The 19,495-nt window shown below is 41.6% G+C and overlaps 1 protein-coding gene across 5 annotated transcripts in view; it reads left to right on the forward strand.

Annotated features, from left to right (window-relative positions):
• Positions 1-19,495, forward strand: part of GNA12 (G protein subunit alpha 12) — a 115,629-nt gene that overhangs the window by 35,266 nt on the left and 60,868 nt on the right. For all 5 annotated transcript variants that reach the window (XR_009535639.1, XR_009535638.1, XR_009535637.1 and 2 more), the window contains exon 2: positions 15,886-16,101. Coding sequence is in view for 2 of the 5 variants with exons in the window: in XM_060124266.1 (XP_059980249.1) it covers positions 15,886-16,101 (216 nt within the window). In the remaining 3 variants the exon portion in view is untranslated. The remainder of the gene's footprint in view (positions 1-15,885; positions 16,102-19,495) is intronic.

The following is a 19,495-nucleotide window of genomic DNA, read 5'->3' on the forward strand; positions in this document are numbered from 1 at the left end:
TGCCGAGTCTACTGCTGAACTGTGCTGCCGTGTGTGCGCTACGTGCCGGTGTTAGAGGCCACAGCACGGCTTGTCCACGTTGGTACGAGTGAGAGGAAATGCACGAACACGAAATATGTATTGAAAGTTGTGGAGACCAACTCTTTGCTCTCTGTAAGTGCTAATTAAGGCATAAATTAAGATTTTCATTTTCTGCTCCCTAAACTACTACTGGTCCATTGCATAGAGAGGTTCTGAAGAGCAGGATCAAGGAAAGGGCCCAAATAACAGTAGAGCTTTCAGGCACCTCGACCTCGTTTCACTGCACTCCTCCGCGGGGCACGAAAGCGGGCTTGTCGTGTTTTAAGTGCTCTCTTTAGTGAGCTGAATAGCTGCCCTTCTCTCTGCGATGACCCATTCTGCTCAATTCCTAAGACTTGATTTGCTTGAAATGCTGCAGTGTCGAAGCAGTTCAGTGCAAGTCTACCTAACGCTGACATGTCCAAGTGTGTTTTCGGTGCTGTTTATGTTACCGTTGAGTTTTATTGTGTGGCATAGTAATTGAATTCTGCAGTAGTCATTTTATCATCTTTTAACTTTTCTGTAGTCAGTCTTTGAGCCAGCTTCAGATGGGAGAGGTGGGGACAGTGAACAAGCCGACATGTTGTCCAGGCTATTTTTTCCCCTCTTACGCCTTCTCTTAAGGCCTCATTATTTCTAGGGATTTCTGTTTATGTAGACACAAATTGATGTTAACTCTCTCATCAAATTCAAGGCTCTCCTGATTTGGAAACTTCTCCTAAGAACTCGGGCTAAATGTTTTGAATTCTTCTTTATGCCTTGATGTAAAATGTTTGATTGGAAGTGTTGACTGATCCACATTCTCTGATTGGAAGTGAGAGACTTTAGACATCACACATGCTTGGGAAAGTCAAGCATTTTTATTAGTAATGGTTACTCTATTATTATCTTCTCCATTATTTTAGTGAACTAATTTTATTTATCATTCATTTATTTTATTAACTTATTTAGCTTATTATTAATGTTATTAGTAGGACTTAGAGGGGAAAATGAATACTTATATAAAAGCTTATTTGAAATATAGAAGGCACATGTCTATTAATTTTCTATTTTTTTCCCCTAACTCTTTGTTGTCAGTATACACACACGCACGCATGCGTGTATGCACACCCTAAATTTGCTTCATTTTCAGTTGCTAATTATTGTGATTTCTCATGGAGCTATGGTTTGAGAATGTGACTGGCTAAATATTACTGGAGGACAATTTTAGCAAAGCAAACAGACCAATTTAAAAAAAAAACTTGGGGAAAATGAAGAGTTACCAAATATAAGTGTGTAAATTAGTACAGCCTTTCTGGAGAGCAGTTTAGTAATATTTATCAGACTCCTCAAAATGTGTTCATACTCTGATCCAGCAGTTCCACTTCTAGGAATCTGTCACAGGAGAAGAGTCAGGTATGTGCAGATACGCCTGTACCAGGGAGTCCCTGACATGTGTTCACACTTCCCATGCATTGGAAACAATTCAGGTGTTCAGCAATGGGGCATCAGTTTAATTCCAGTACATCCCAGTATTGGATTGCTATGCAGCAATTACAAACCTCTGTGTTTTGAAATATTTAATGACATGGGGAAATGTTTGATATATTGCTTGAAGTGTTTTTAAAGATTTATAAAACGCTTATACACACAAAGAGAATTTATATACAGAATGATACAGATAACATTCTAAGATGTTAACAAAATTTATTTTTAGTTAGTGATATTTTTGAGGATTTAATTATCTTTTTATGCATTTCTATGTTTCCTCTATTTTCTACACTAAAAACATTTTCGTAATCAGAAAGAAACAAATTCCATTTTAAGAAATGTGCCCATAAGCAATGCTGTCCAACAGAAATGTAACGTGAGCCACATATATACTTCAGCCACATTGAGGAAGGTAAAAGAAACACAAAAATAATTTTAATAATATATTTTAATAATCTAAACTACCCAAAATGTTATACTTTCAACATGTCATCAATATTAAAAGATAAAATACATTTATCTTTTCATAGTCAGTCTCTGAAATCCAGTATGTATTTATAACACATCTGAATTCAGACTGGCCACCTTCCACTGCTCACCAGACACAGGTGGCTGGGGGCCTCCCTGTCGGACAGAGCGGCCACAGGCTCTTCTATTCTGTGCCAAGATAACGTATATGAGGTTTTTTAGTGTTTGGAAATTAAAGTAGAATCTGAACTTGCTGAATTTCCTCTAATTTAACCAGGCGTGCAACATATATCCCATAGTTCTAGATTTAATTACTGCTTTAAAAACAAAAATTCTGGAGAATAACAGAAACACTGCGTCCATGGAAGGTCAATTCAGATGGTTCTAGCCTCAGTGCCTGCTGTCAACTGTGTGAAAAACAGCGAATAGGGCAACTTCCACCTCCTGCCTCTTTCTTTGCTCCCTTATCTCCCCAGCCACACCCGTAGAGGAAGAGAATATAGATGAAAGAACACTAGCCTGAGCCTGAATCACCCTCAGTGGCTGGGTGATTGAGCTTCCATTTTCTACTCTGTAAAATGGGCACAATACTACATACCTCTCATGGTCACAAAGATGAAGTGAGCTAATACACACGCATACCCCCATCCATGTATATCTTTCCGTATATCAGCATATCTGTCTAAACTGAAATGGGAATTCAATGAAGCACTTACCTTTACTATTTACAGTTTATTCAGATATTTACCACTGTATTTTATTTTTTTAATTCTTGCTAAATTATTTCACAATGTGAGTCCCAACTTGAATTTTGAAAACCCTGAACTAGCACATTAAGCTGTGTTATCTGTTTGTAGCGTTTGCAGGAATCTTTTCCCCTTGGAATGATAGTTAGTATTTACTTATTCTCAAGTTTCTTTAATATTTTCTGTACATAACAGGAAGGCTTCACTTCCCCTCGTACCCCAGTTTGTCTTTATAACGTTTAGTGAATCATTTAGTCAGGCAGCTTCCAGTGCTCACGCACCTGGAAGAGTGGATGAGAGACAGGTTGGTTGGTTTGCGGCGCCAGGAGATGACTTCACAAGGCTCCAGTCAGCTGGCTCTTGAGTTCTGAAATTGAGTGTGGATTTTCACATTCCAGTTTAGGAGATCTGAGGAATTCTGAACTGATGCGGAATTCCTTTGTTTTTTTTAAACTTCCAGGAGAACCAGCCTTTTCTAGGCAGCAAAACAGAGCTAATGGGGCTTCTCCGGGCACTTCCTACACCTAGAATTTTTCTTGCACTTCTATCTATTTCCTGAAAATTTTGCCTTGGATTTCCCATTGTCCCGTTAAATTTAATTTGTCATAAACTCACCCAAATCTCACCCCTCCCGAGCCATCCCGTGCTCTCCGCTTTTAGATCTCCCTGTGCGTCACCTCCGTAGGCGAGAGCCTCAGCGTGCCTGCTGAGCGCCCTCCCCACCTGCAGTTGCTCCTTCCCTGACCTCGTTCTGCTCCTTCCCAGAGCCTTGATTGCTCCCTGCTTCTTACAGAGGAAATTCCAGACTTCTTAGCTTGTCACCGTCTGGCTTTAACCTGCTCCTCTCACTGATGTGACGTTTCTGACTGTCCCAAGACCTTTCATCTGCCCCAGATGGTGGTGTTTACCTCTGGCCTGTGCTTTCAATGCTCTGCCCCACTCCTGTGATAGTATTGGGAGCTCGGAGCAGGCGCCATATCGAGCACCTCTTTGGCCTTTCCCCCGTTCCCTGGCACTTTTCTTTGCCAGACAGCCTTCAGTCTGGCTGCAGGGAGACCTCTGTAGGTGGCTTTCCTGGAGAGGGGGCGTGGTGAGGGACAGTCTGTTCTATGAGAGCAATGCATTTGTTCCCAAAGCTCACAGGAGGAAGAGGTGTAGTGGGGACAGGACCCTGGCCCGGGAGGCCGTCCAGCTCTGTGTCATAGAAATGATGGCGCTCTGGTGACTGGGTTGCTGCTTGCCACATCCCCTTCCTCGCTTTTTCTCCGACCTCTAAATTAGAAGGTAGCCTCCACTCCAGCCTCAGAGAGAAACTGAGAGGAGCCGTCTGCCCTTGCTTGCTGGACTCATTAACTTAAAGAAATGTATCCTGTTTACATTTCTGGCAGCATTTCTTTTATTTGGATGCTGGCCAAAGGCAAACAACTCAGCCTAGTGGGTTTAAAAAACAACAAAAACAGAGCTTTCCAAGTACATATGCTGTTATCTAATTGGGTGAACATGCAAAACCTTAACATTTTCTTCATGTAACTTTCATTCTGTAGAGAAAGCTCATTTGATCTACTAGCGTTTTACATCTTTCTTAGCTTTAGTATTTATTGTGGGAAGAGTTAAGTAAGGAATGACTAATCTGAAAAGATTTGGTTTGATTAGGGGCTAAACTAACAAAATCTATTTTGAAACGAGTTAACAGGATTTGCAGTTTTTGGTCTTCATCCAGTAAAACGGAACACACACACACACACACACACACACACACACACACACACACACACACACACACACACACACACACACACACACACACACACACACACACACACACACACACACACACACACACCCCTACATCCCCAGCAGACAGGGAAGCTATTCTTTGACTAAAAGTTTAAATTGCTGGATTTATAAGTTGTCTTAAAAATGTGTTCTTTGAGCAGAAGCAAGAAGAACTACAATTCTGCCACCTGTGGAAGGAAAACCACATTCACAGAAAGATAGACAAAATGAAAAGGCAGAGGACTTTGTACCAGATGAAGGAACAAGGTAAAACCCCAGAAAAACAACTAAATTAAGTGGAGATAGGCAACCTTCCAGAAAAAGAATTCAGAATAATGATAGTGAAGATGATCCAGCACCTCGGAAAAAGAATGGAGGCAAAGATGGAGAAGATGCAAGAAATGATTAACAAAAACGTAGAAGAATTAAAGAACAAACAAACAGAGATGAACAGTACAATAACTGAAACGAAAAATACACTAGAAGGGGGGCTTCCCCAGTGGCCCAGTGGTTGAGAGTCCACCTGCCAATGCAGGGGACACAAGTTCATGCCCCAGTCTGGGAAGATCCCACATGCCATGGAGTGGCTAGGCCCCTGAGCCATGGCCGCTGAGCCTGCGTGTCCGGAGCCTGTGCTCCACAACGGGAGAGGACACAATAGTGAGAGGCCTGCGTACCGCAAAAAAAACACAAAAAAACACTAGAAGGAATCAGTAGCAGAATAACTGAGGCAGAAGAACAGATAAGTGACCTGGAAGACAGAATGGTGGAATTCACTGCCACGGAACACAATAAAGAAAAAGAATGAAAAAAAAATGAAGACGGCTTAAGAGACCTTCGGGACAACATTAAACACAACAGCATTCGCATTATAGAAGTCCCAGAAGGAGAAGAGAGAAAGGACCTGAGAAAATATTTGAAGAGATTATAGTCGAAAACTTCCCTAACATGGGAAACGAAATAGCCACCCAAGTCCAGGAAGCGCAAAGAGTCCCAGACAGGAGAAACCCAAGGAGAAACACGCGGAGACACATAGTAATCAAATTGACAAAAATGAAAGACAAAGAAAAATTATTGAAAGCGACAAGGGAAAAATGACAACATACAAGGGAACTCCCATAAGGTTAATAGCAGATTTCTCTGCAGAAAGTCTACAAGCCAGAAGGGACTGGCACGATATATTTAAAGTGATGCAAGAGAAGAACGTACAACCAAGATTACTCTAGCCAGCAAGGATCTTCTCCAGATTCGACGGAGAAATCAAAAGATTTACAGACAAGCAAAAGCTAAGAGAATTCAGCATCACCAAACCAGCTCTACAGTAAATGCTAAAGGAACTTCTCTAAGTGGGAAACACAAGAGGAGAAAAGGACCTACAAAAACAAACGCGTAACAATTAAGAAAATGGTAATAGGAACATAAATATTAATAATTACCTTAAACGTGAATGGATTAAATGCTCCAACCAAAAGACACAGGCTTGCTGAATGGATACAAAAACAAGACCCATATGCTGTCTACAAGAGACCCACTTCAGACCTAGGAACACATACAGACTGAAAGTGAGGGGATGGAAAAAAATACTCCATGCACACGGAAATCAAAAGGAAGCTGGAGTAGCAATACTCATATCAGATAAAATAGACTTTAAAATAAAGAATGTTACAAGAGACAAGGAAGGACACTACATAACGATCAAGGGATCAATCCAAGAAGAAGATATAACAATTATAAACATATATGCACTCAACATAGGAGCACATCAACACATAAGGCAACTGCTAACAGCTATGAAAGAGGAAATCGACAGTAACACAATAATAGTGGGGGACTTTAGCACCTCACTTACACTAATGGACAGATCATCCAGACAGAAAATTAATAAGGAAACACAAGCTTTAAATGACACAACAGACCAGATAGATTTAATTGATACTTATAGGACATTCCATCCCAAAACAGCAGATTACACTTTCATCTCAAGTGCACATGGAACATTCTCCAGGATAGATCACATCTTTGGTCACAAATCAAGCCTTGGTAAATTTAAGAAAATTGAAATCATATCAAGCATCTCTTCCAACCACAATGCTATGAGATTAGAAATCAATTACAGGGAAAAAACCGTAAAAAACACAAACACATGGAGACTAAACAATGTGTTACTAAATAACCAAGAGATCACTAAATAAATCAAAGAGGAAATCAAAAATTACCTGAGACAAATGACAATGAAAACACGACGATCCAAAACCTATGGGATGCAGCAAAAGCAGTTCTAAGAGGGAAGTTTACAGCAATACAAGCCTACCTCAAGAAACAAGAAAAATCTCAAATAATCTAACCTTACACCTAAAGAAACTAGAGAAAGAAGAACAAAAAAACCCTAAAGTTAGTAGAAGAAAAGAAATAATAAAGATCAGAGCAGAAATAGATGAAAGAGAAACAAAGAAAACAGTAGCAAAGATCAATAAAACTAAAAGCTGGTTCTTTGAGAAGATAAACAAAATTGATAAACATGTAGCCAGACTCATCAAGAAAAAGAGGGAGGGGCTTCCCTGGTGGTGCAGTGGTTGAGAGTCCGCCTGCCGATGCAGGGGATACGGGTTTGTGCCCCGGTACAGGAAGATCCAACATGCCGCGGAGCGGCTGGGCCCGTGACCCGTGGCTGCTGGGCCTGCGCATCCAGAGCCTGTTCTCTGCAATGGGAGAGGCCACAGCGGTGAGAGGCCCGTGTACCGCAAAAAAAAAAAGAAAAGAAAAGGAGGGAGAGGACTCAAATCAATAAAATTAGAAATGAAAAAGGAGAAGTTACAACGGACACTGCAGAAATACAAAGCATCATGAGAGATTACTACAAGCAACTATATGTCAATAAAATGGACAACCTGGAAGAAACGGACAAGTTCTTAGAAAGGTATAACCTTCCAAGACTGAACCACGAAGAAATAGAAAATATGAACAGACCAATCACAAATAATAAAATTGAAACGGTGATTAAAAATCTTCCAACAGGGCTTCCCTGGTGGCACAGTGGTTGAGAGTCCGCTTGCCGATGCGGGGGACGCAGGTTCGTGCCCTGGCCCAGGAAGATCCCACATGGCATGGAGCGGCTGGGCCCATGAGCCATGGCCGCTGAGCCTGCGCGTCCGGAGCCTGTGCTCCGCAACAGGAGAGGCCACGACAGTGAGAGGCCCGTGTACTGCAAAAAAAAAAAAACTTCCAACAAACAGAAGTCCAGGACCAGATGGCTTCACAGGTGAATTCTATCAAACATTTAGAGAAGAGCTAACACCCATGCTTCTCACTCTTCCAAAAAATTGCAGAGGAAGGAACACTCCCAAACTCATTCTGTGAGATCACTATTGCCCTGATACCAAAACCAGACAAAGATACTACAAAAAATGAAAAATACAGACCAATATCACTGATGAATATAGATGCAAAAATCCTCAACAAAATACTAGCAAACAGAATCCACCAACACATTAAAAAGATCATACACCATGATGAAGTGGGATTTATCCCAGGGATGCAAGGATTCTTACTATATATACGCGAATCAATCAATGTGATACACCATATTAACAAATTGAAGAATAAAAACCATATGATCATCTCAATAGATGCAGAAACAGATTTTGACAAAATTCAACACCTATTTATGATAAAAACTCTCCAGAAAGTGGGCATAGAGGGAACCTACCTCAACATAATAAAGGCCACATACGACAAACCCACAGCAAACATCATTCTCAATGGTGAAAAACTGAAAGCATTTCCTCTGAGATCAGGAACAAGACAAGGATGTCCACTCTCGCCACTATTATTCAACATAGTTTTGGAAGTCCTAGCCACAGCAATCAGAGAAGAAAAAGAAATAAAAGGAATACAAATTGGAAAAGAAGAAGTAAAAATGTCACTGTTTGCAGATGACATGATACTATATGTAGAGAATCCTAAAGATGCCACCAGAAAACTACTAGATCTAATCAATGAATTTGGTAAAGTTGCAGGATACAAAATTAATGCACAGAAATCTCTTGCATCCTATACACTAACAACGAAAGATCAGAAAGAGAAGTTAAGGAAACAATCCCATTCACCACTGCAACAAAAAGAATAAAATACCTAGGAATAAACCTAGCTAAGGAGGTAAAAGACTTGTACTCATAAAACTATAAGACACTGATGAAAGAAATCAAAGATGACACAAACAGATGGAGAGATATACCATGTTCTTGGATTGGAATAATCAATATTGTGAAAATGTCTATACTACCCAAAGCAATCTACAGATTCAGTGCAATCCCTATCAAATTACCAGTGGCATTTTTTACAGGATTAGAACAAAAAAATCTTAAAATTTGTATGGAGACACAAAAGACCCCGAATAGCCAAAGCAGTCTTGAGGGGAGAAAAATGGAGCTGGAGGAATCAGACTCCCTGACTTCAGACTATATTACAAACCTACAGTAATCAAGACAGTATGGTACTGGCACAAAAACAGAAACATAGATCAATGGAACAGGATAGAAAGCCCAGAGATATACCCACGCACCTATGGTCAACTAATCTATGACAGAGGAGGCAAGGATATACAATGGAGAAAAGACGGTCTCTTCAATAAGCGGTGCTGGGAAAACTGAACAGCTACATGTAAAAGAATGAAATTAGAACACTCCCTAACACCATACACAAAAATAAACTCAAAATGGATTAGAGACCTAAATGTAAGACCAGACACTATAAAATCTTAGAGGAAAACATAGGAAGAACACTCTTTGACATAAACCACAGCAAGATCTTTTTTGATCCACCTCCTAGAGTAATGGAAATAAAAACAAAAATAAATGGGACCTAATGAAACTTAAAAGTTTTTGCAAAGCAAAGGAAACTACAAACAAGACGAAAGGACAACCCTCAGAATGGGAGGAAGTATTTGCAAACAAATCAATGGACAAAGGATTAATCTGCAAAATAAACAGCTCATGCAGCTCAATATTGAAAAAACAAACAACCCAATCAAAAAATGGGCAGAAGACCTAAATAGACATTTCTCCGAAGAAGACATACAGATGGCCAAGAAGCACATGAAAAGCTGCTCAACATCACTAATTATTAGAGAAATGCAAATCAAAACTACAATGAGGTATCACCTCACACCAGTTAGAATGGGCATCATCAGAAAATCTACAAACAACAAATGCTGGAGAGGGTGTGGAGATAAGGGAACCCTCTTGCGCTGTTGGTGGGAATGTAAATTGATACAGCCACCATGGAGAACAGTATGGACGTTCCTTAAAAAACTAAACATAGAATTACCATATGACCCAGCAATCCCACTACTGGGCATATACCCAGAGAAAACCGTAATTCAAAAAGACACGTGCACCCCAATGTTCATTGCAGCACTATTTACAATAGCCAGGTCATGGCAGCAACCTAAATGCCCATCAATAGATGAATGGATTAAGAAGATGTGGTACATATATACAATGGAATATTACTCAGCCATAAAAAGGAACGAAATTGGGTCATTTGTAGAGACGTGGATGCATCTGGAGACTGTCATACAGAGTGAAGTAAGTCAGAAGGAGAAAAACAAATATCGTATATTAACGCATATATGTAGAACCTAGAAAAATAGTATAGATGAACCAGTTTGCAGGGCAGAAATAGAGACACAGATGTAGAGAACATATGTATGGACACTAAGAGGGGAAAGTGGCGGTGGGGTGGAGGTGGTGGGATGAATTGGGAGATTGGGATTAACATATATACACTAATATGTATAAAATAGATATAAGAACCTACTGTATAAAAAAATAAATAAACTAAAATTCAAAAAAATGTGTTCTTTGAACAGTTTAAAGTGTTACATAGTATTGAGATGAAGTCATCAATCTGCTTAATACTTTAACTGTTTATATTTGGGCAACTGAATAAAAGTGCATGGTTATTAAAAAAATTAATACTTCAGTAACACTGTTACTGAAAGAAGGGCTTTTTAAATAGCCATTACTGAGACTTCAGTAAATTGTTTTCTGCCTTAGTTTTTTCTTTCGTGAGTATATATGGATTTTAGAATTGTCCTGGCCTTTGTGTTTTAGGAAGTTGGTTTTTTATTGAAAAAGGATGGGGCAAGATGTTTTATTATTCTGTTATGCCTGCTGTATTAGTATTTTTTAAGACTTAGCAACTCTATATCATGATGGGGATATATATAACTATCATTTCTGCAAAATACAGTGAATGTAACATTTCCAAAGACCTTAAGCTCCCGCTGAAAAGGAGGAAAAAGCGGACTCAGATTTTAAGCAGATGTCCCAGAGTAGAAAAGTTCCGTAGAGCTCAGCTTTGAGATTCAGAACAAAGTTAACAGAGAGTAGTTTTTGGCTAGAATTATTTAAAATAAGGGCAAAAGAGATCTTTTTTTCTTGATGCCCTTTCCCTCCAAATGAAGTGAGTAAGATATAGAAAATGGACTATAGCTCACTGGTAGAATTCAAAGTTGGTCAGCAGTTTTGCCAATTTCCCTGAATTTCTAAAAAGGAGAAATAAGGAGCCTTTTCTTCGTGTTTGGGTGAAGTTAATCTGGACCAGTTCCAGCTTGCCTGGGTGGCAGTGTACAGTGGGAACACAGGCTGCTTTTGGATACACCGGGCTTTTTTAAGCCAAACCTATGTTCACCCCAGTAATTAGGGCAGGCCTGGTCTGTGCAGCATTGAAAGCAGTCTTGGTAAACGACGGCTCAGGCTTCTAAAGGCCTGTTTGGTTCCCTGCCTTTGCCTCCAACATCAATTCCCGAGGGAGTAGAGACTCGCTTTAACCCATGAGTGAGGCTGTGTGTGCTCCTTGGGAAGTAAACTTTTTAACTCATAAACAGAGCACTGGAAAGATAGCTCTTGTGTCAAGTCGGAGGTGCTGCATTTGAGTCGTGCGGGCAGAGCCATCATGAATGGTAGGTGTGTTGGCTGCCTGACTCGGGGGCAGGTGGGGCTGAAGTCCTGACCCAGCTCCTTGCTGAGCCTGCGGGAACCTTCCTGTGATTCACACAAAGGTGCTGTGACCCTTTGCCTAGAAGCTCACCAGAGAAATCGCTTCTCCTTTCTCTGTGCTCGGATGCTTGCTGTTGCGCGTAATGTGGAGAATGTGAAGCATCTTTGTCTCCATGGTTCTGGAACATTTTAACTATTGTCCTCTGGGGCGGTGGGGGAGTCGGGGTGATGTCGCCAGAGAGAGTGCAGGAATGGGTGGAGGAGGGGACAGGGAGGAAGGAGAGCTGAGGATTGATTTGAGTCCTGTTTCCCTTCTGGGTCGGTTCTGATGCACTGTTGCCACTTGTTGAAATTATTCGGCACTTAGGGTTTTCTGAGCCTCACCTCTTCCTACCAGTCTCTCTTCCTTTGGCCTCTAGTAATCTTCCCTTTCCACACCATGTCATTGGAACATATATCGCTGTAATTGCTAGTTAACTTTTTTTACTTTTATTTTGAAATAATTATAGGTTCACAGGAAATTTCCCCTAGTGGTTACATTTTATGTATCTATAGTGCAATATCAAAACCAGGAGACTGACATTGGTACAATGTATGTGTGGGATTCTGAGACTAACTATCACCTGCGTAGTTTTGTGTAACCAGCGCTGCTTATCAAGATACAGAACTGCCCCGTCACCACAGAGATCCCCCTCCCCTCTCTAGTCACACTCACCCTCTTTCCTCTACCAGCCCTAATCCCTAGCAGCCACTAATTTTGTTGTCCATCCCTGTGATTTTTTCACTTCAAGAATATTATATAAATGGAATCACATAGTATGTGACCTTTGAGAGCCATCTAAGTTGTGTGCTTTAGTAGTTCGTTCCTTTTCATTGCTGAATAGTATTCCATGGTACAGAGGTACCACAGTCGAACCATTTGTTTTATTGAAGTACATCTGGGTTGTTTCTCGTTTGTGGCCATTGTGAATAAAGCTGCTGTGAACATTCCTGCACAGGTTTTTGTGTGGACATAAATTTTCATTCCTCTGGGATAAATGCCCAGGAGTGAGGTTGCTGGGTTGTATGCTAAGCGTATGTTGAATTTTTTTAAGAAACTGAAAAACGATTTTCTAGAGTGGTTGTCCCATTTTACATGTGCACCAGCAGTGTGTTAGAGATCACAGATCTCTGCACTTGTTGTCACTGCTTTTTGTTTTAGCTGTTTTAATAGACGTATAGTGATGTCTCATCACAGTCTTAGTGTGCTTTTCCCCGATGGCCGGTGAACTTGGACATCCTTGTTTTCATCTGCTTACTTGCTGTGTGTGTGCTCTCTGGTGAAACAACTCTTCATGCCTTTGTCCACTTTCCAACTGGATTGTTTGTTTAACTGTTGAGTTTTGAGCATTCTTTGTATATTCTAAATATGAGTCCTTTGTCAGATATGTGGTTGGCAGATATTTTCTACCAGTCACTAGCTTGTTTTTTCATTTTATTAAGAGAGTCTTTTGCAAAGCAAAAGCTTTAATTTTGATGTAGTCCAGTTTATCGATATTTTTCTTTTATGAACCATGCATTTTGTGTCATGTCTAAGGACTGTTCGCCAAGTTGTAGGTCCTGAAGTTTTCCTCCTATGCTGTAGTTTTACGTTTTGAGTCAATTTTGTATAAGGTGTGAGGTTTAGGCCAAGGTTTTGGTTTTTTTCTTTTCCTTTGCTTATGGACATCCAATTCCTCCAACATCATTTATTGAAAAGGCTACTCTTTATTTAATTGCTTTTGGGTCTTCAAAACAATCAATTGACCATACTTATGTGGGACCATCTCTGGGTTTTCTGTTATGTTCCATTGATCTATGTGTCTAGTCCTTCACCAATACTTCATAGTCTTGCTCACTGTAGCTATGTAATAAATCTGGAAATTGGATTCCTCCCCCTTAATTTTTCTTTTTCACAATTGTTTTAGTTAATCCAGTGCCTTTCCATATAAATTTTAGAATAGTTATATCTATATCTATATCCATAAAAGATTTTGCTGGGATTTTATAGAAATTGTTAGGCCTGTATATCAATTTGGAGGGAATTGACATCATTATTATGTTGACGCTTCCAATCCGTGAACATGGTATGTCCCTCCATTTATTAGATCTTTGAATTCTTTCATCAACACATTTCTTTCATCAACACATTTTATAGTTTTCAGCATACACGTCCTGTACATGTTTTGTTAGATTTATACCTAAGTGTTTCATTTTTGTGTGATTATTAATAGTATTGCATTTTAAATTTCAATTTTCATATGTTAATTGCTAGTATATAGAAAGCCAGGTGACTTTTGTAGGTTGATTTTTATATCCTATATCCTTGCTGAATTAACTTGAATTCTAGGAGTTTCTTTGGTATATTCCTTTGGATTTTCTACGTAGACCATCATTTCATCTGTAAATAGGCTTAGTTTTATTTATTTTCTCTCTAATCCATGTACCTTATATTTCTTTCCTTCACCTTACCACGCTGGCTAGAACCATGCAGAATAGCAGTGATAAAAGTGGGCATCCTTGTCTTGTTCTCATTCTTAGAGGGAAGCATTCAGTCTTTCACCATTGATTTTGATGTTAGCTGAGAGTTTTTGCCCATGTTCTTTATGAAGTTAAAGAGGTTCTCTATTCCTAGTTTTCTGGGAGTTTTTATTATTAGTGGGTGTTGATTTTTTGATTTATTTATTTATTTTTTGCGGTACGTGGGCCTCTCACTGTTGTGGCCTCTCCCGTTGCGGAGCACAGGCTCCGGACGCGCAGGCTCAGCGGCCATGGCTCACGGGCCCAGCCGCTCCGCGGCATGTGGGCTATTCCCGGACCGGGGCACAAAACCGTGTCCCCTGCATCTGCAGGCGGACTCTTAACCACTGCGCCACCAGGGAAGCCCAATGGGTGTTAATTTTTTTAATCCACATATCTGTCTCCCTAGCCAGATTCTGAGCGTCCAGCGCTCGGACATTGCTTCATAAGCATTTTCTTTTCCCACAGTGCCTATCTCAGGGCTTCGCCCCAGGGAAGCATTAAACAAGTTTGTGGATCAGAAGGACAGGCCATGGCCACCAGTGGCAGATGGGCATATGGACCCTGAGGAGGGAGCTCACAGGAACATCTCTAACCAGGCAGTCCAGGTCCCTGGGTCTGGAGGGGAGACTGTAGCTAGCTTCTGGTCACCATTACCACTCACCTTGGTGGTTCAAGGCAGGTGCTACAGCAGAGGCAGGCAGCACGGACTCGTCTCCTTTGCCCTGGTTTGGGGTAAAACTGTCAGTGGGCGATTGTATGTTACGTGACTTATACTCCAAAAGGCTGTTCTTTGTTTTGAAAACAGCGAGTACCAGCTGGGCAGTGGTGTCCTGCCGCCCTCTGCGCTAGGGGACAGGGCACTGCTGTCCATCGCCCCAGGCCCCCAGCCACTCGGAGCCAGCCAAGGCCTTTCCAGGTAGGGAGGGGCCCTTTTGCTCTGGCTCATCCAGTACTGATGCTGCCAGGGAGTGTTCAGGGGCTCCAGTCCGGAGAACTTAGAAACTTCCTCAGATGCTGTGTTGCTAACTTTGAAGTACTCACCTGAGAAAGATGGAATAGACCTACTTCCTTCCTGCCCAGGGAGGCAGTTTTCACCACGACAGTATTTTCCACAATTTGGCCACTTTCCCTAATACTATTTTAGTTTAGGCTGTTTCTCTGTCCCCTTGACCCTGTCAGTGAGGTAAGGAAAAGGCAGAAAATCCTAACTTTATTTTTAACAGTGAGGAAATAAGCAAATCAATGAAAAATAGTTTCTCATCATCGCAAATCTAGAATGTGATCCCCCAGCTCCTGTTTTCAGTGGGCGGGCCTCTTGACTTGTGTCCATTTCGGTCTGTTTCCATCTCATGACTGCCTGTGTGTTTACGTTCCCCACTCCTTTTAAGTTGGGATGAGCAGTGTATCCTCTGGTGTTGAGGAGCTGCCAGACTTCAGTGATGATGACAGCTGTAGTACTACAGTTGTAGTTGTCTTAAAACACTGTCTCTTTCACTGACGTGGTTCACGCTTCATTTGCAAACGTCACTTTGCTGAGTTTGTTGCCGCTTCTTCCCCATTCAATTTTCTGCCTTCCGGGACCTTTTCAAACGAGTGACAGCAAAGGGCAGGCCTGTGATGTGATCTGTGTGTCCATCTGTCTTAATACAGTTACATTCCTGGGAGCAAGACATTCATGCCAGGACAAAACAAACCAAGAGACAAGTCCTGGTTGCAGCTTGTGAGTTTTCTGCTGTATGACGATTAATGCCCACATCGAGGTTCTCTGTTGTGATTTCGCCTTTGCAGCACAATGAAATCCTTTGATTTCTTTTCTTTCCTAGGGCTCAAGGGTTCTGGTTGATGCACGAGACAAGCTTGGTATTCCTTGGCAGTATTCCGAAAATGAGAAGCACGGGATGTTCCTCATGGCCTTTGAGAACAAAGCGGGGCTGCCCGTGGAGCCTGCCACCTTTCAGCTGTACGTACCTGCTCTGAGCGCGCTCTGGAGGGATTCTGGCATCAGGGAAGCTTTCAGCCGGAGGAGCGAGTTTCAGCTGGTGAGTGAGCCCTCTGTCTGGACTACACGACTGTGTTCTTGACCTTTGGTAGAATTTCCTTTAAAAACTGTAAAAGTACGGGCAAGCTGTAAATTGCTCTAAACCCTGATATTTAAGAACAGAAACACATAACAGAGGCTAATTAAGCTATCTAAATGGTTTGAGAGGAACAAAATTAATTAACTCAGGCTAGATAAATGTTTCTGTCCAAGGAATATGAAGGATTCTTAAAATAGTCAAGATTGGTGTAACTCAAGGAACTCACATTTTCTAGATCTTGTTCATAGTAGGAAATGAATGTGTCCTTAAGAGAACTTTCCAGCTGTGAAGTATGGGTCCTGCCTGGCAAATCATGAATGTTTTCAGATCTATGCCTGGGAAGCTAACCTGAACCCTTCCAAGTTGTCCCCTTAGGATTCTTTCCTTTTATTTTAAGGTCTGAAAGTTTCACACAGCCTCGTCATCTTTGTCACTTAGCTTCATTTAGGATATGAGTCTTTAAACAGAAAATTTGGGGTGTTTAGCCTATTTGCATTCTGGTTTTTTCCTAAGTATCCTTCAACATTGACTGCATATGAAGATGAGTATCATATTTCTCCTATAACTAGAATAGATGTGCCCGGCTGATATAAATACACCCCCTGGGGGGTGTCCAGAAATCACACTGACCTTCACATCCCTTTGCCCCTGAGAAACAGGTTCCCAAGTTTTAAGTCACCGGCCCCCTGCCTTTCTTTATGGTGTTGCCATACTATGTATTTATTTTTAAAAAAGAGTCTTGAGTTTTCCCTGTTTTCAAACTTTACATAAATGGTTTCATCCTGTATGTATTCTTCCGTGACTTGCAGTTTTCACCCAGTATTTTGAAATTTATTCATGCAGTGCATGTGGCTGTGGTCCTTTCATGTTCGCTGCTGTCTGCTACCCTGTTGTGTGGACGTACTCGCGTGCATCCGTTCTCTCGTGCGTATACTTTGGAATCGTTTTCCATGTTTTGCTATTACAGACAAATCCGCTGCGCTCTCTCCCGTGCGCCCCCAGGTGCACGTGTTCAGGGGCCTCCAGGACATCTACCAAGGAGGGGAATTGGCCAGTTGTAGGGCATATATGCCTCCAAATAGACAAGATATGTCACGTTATTTTCCAAAGTGATTATACCAGTTGTGCTTCTGCCAGCAGCGCAGAGCTCCTGTTGCTCTCATCCTTGCCAGTCTTTGGTGTTATCAGACTTCAAAAATTTTTAAGAATCTCCTTTTAGCCGAAGGAGCCAAGGTATGCTCTATTTTTGTAGTATCTCCTTAGGGTTTAATTGACGTTTCCCAGACTTATTGGCTGTATGTGTTTCCTCTTCTGGGAAATGCCTATTCATGTCTTTTGCCAGTTTTTTACTAGTGAGTTATGTGTATTTTTCTCATTTATTTGTGGGGTTCTGCACAGTCTGCCTGGTAATCCTCTCAGTTCAGCTTCCATGTACTCTTCACCTGATCTCCCCTGATGCTCACATCTTACACAATCGTAGCACACTCGTCAAAAGCGGGAAACTGACGTTGGTACGGTACTGTTAATTAACCCGTAGACCTCATTCAGGTTTAACCGCTTTTCCTCCAAAAGCCCTTCTTATAAGGCAGGATCGGGCTCCGGACGCCACCCTGCATTTAGTCCTTGTTTCTCCTGAGCCTGCTGTCAGTGACAGCCCCTCAGTCTCTCCTGGGTTTTCATGACCTTGACACATTGGAAGAGCACCAGTCAGTCATTTTGTAGAATGTCCCTATTTGGGTTTGTCTGGTGTTTTCTCATCATTAGAACGAGATGATGCGTTTTTTGGCAAGGAAACCACTGAAGTGATGTGTCTGCTCAGAGCATCCTGTCAGGGGTACACGCTCTCGATATGTCCAGTTCCTGGCGATGTGAGCCTTGATTACTCGGTTAACAGGGTGTTTGCCAGGTTTCTCCACTATAAAGTTACTACTGTCTCTGTAACATAAATATTTGGGGGAGATACTTTGCAACTATGCAAATACCCTGTTTCTCTGCAAGCTTTTGCCCACTAATCTTACTGTCCATCGGTGGATCTGAAGGATGACATTTTTATAACTCTTTCATTTTCACATTCATTCTCAAGTTAAGTTTAAAAATTAAAGTGAAAGAGTCAGATGAACTAGAAGACAGAGTTGCCATAGAAAGGAAATTTTAATCTTCTAAAGGACAGGAATATCAGAAACAGGGAGGGAATGCACAATATCTAAGTGTGAAATCGTGGTTTAAGTCTCCCCTTCCCCCTCCGCCCCAATAGACTCACATGGTCTGGGGAAGAAGATTCTAGTGTCTTCAGAGCTTGGTTGGAAATTGTTGTTATCAATTGAGAATTTACCAAAGAAGGAAATATAAACGTCCTGAGCTGAATATTTGCAAGTAGTGTTTAACAGCGTGGTGGGATGGTTTTGTGAGACTTGTGCGTTCGCCGTTCTCGGTGGTGCGCAGTGTTTTGGAGCAAGAAGGGCCCTCCTGGCTGGTACACGGAGCCCTTGGCTCGCTACACATGGGGAAATAAGCCCAAAGGTCATGGCTTCCCAAGGCCCTATCTTTTTTTTTTTTTTTTTTTCAACCGTGGCATGCAGGAATCTTTGTTCCCTGACCAGGCATTGAACCCGTGCCCCGTACAGTGGAATCGCAGAGTCTTAACCACTGGACCACCAGAGAAGTCCCCAGGGCCCTGTCTTCTTAGCAATCACTATGAGGAACTCGGGCCTAAAAGGCCAGTCTGCTTATTTCTTTCTCTAGTCACTTACTAGTTAAGCATTTCTGGGGCACCTACTGTGTGCGAGGCACTGTGCAGTATGCTGGGGACATGGCAGGGAGTAAGGCCAAAAGTGAGCCTGTCTCCAGAGAGCCTTTGCTCTGGACCTGAAGCTGGCGAGTGATTAGGGGGCGGTTGGCTCCAGGTGGGTCCGTCATCCCATCGTTTTGATCTTACGCTTCAAACAGCCCGACTTTGTGAGGGTGTGGTTACCTGACAAGTGTTCACATGTTGTGTGCTTTTGAACTGTGATGACCGAAAGCAGACATGGAGCTGCTGATTTTGTTTATTGGAGGGTAGGTGTGTGAGTGTCTGTTATTCTGATGTTTCGTACTTTTCTATATTTTTATTTAAAAAAATTATAGAGCATCTTGTTAACTCCATGGACAGTAGGCCCTTAGTAGTCTTTATGTCAAGATAGACAGTTGCAACCTAAGCGTCTTAACATGGTGTGGTCAGTTTTCTCTTCAGATCCTTTGCTTAGTGTCAGAAACCTTTCCAGGGTGATGTTTCAGCAACTAGTTTTGTTACCTTTCTTCCCTCCCCAGGCGACGGAACTCTTAGAGCCTCTGACAGTCTCTCAGTGGAGACCCAGCC

This window comes from Lagenorhynchus albirostris, chromosome 15 (genome assembly GCF_949774975.1).
Source record: "Lagenorhynchus albirostris chromosome 15, mLagAlb1.1, whole genome shotgun sequence".
Taxonomy (NCBI): Eukaryota; Metazoa; Chordata; class Mammalia; order Artiodactyla; family Delphinidae; genus Lagenorhynchus; species Lagenorhynchus albirostris.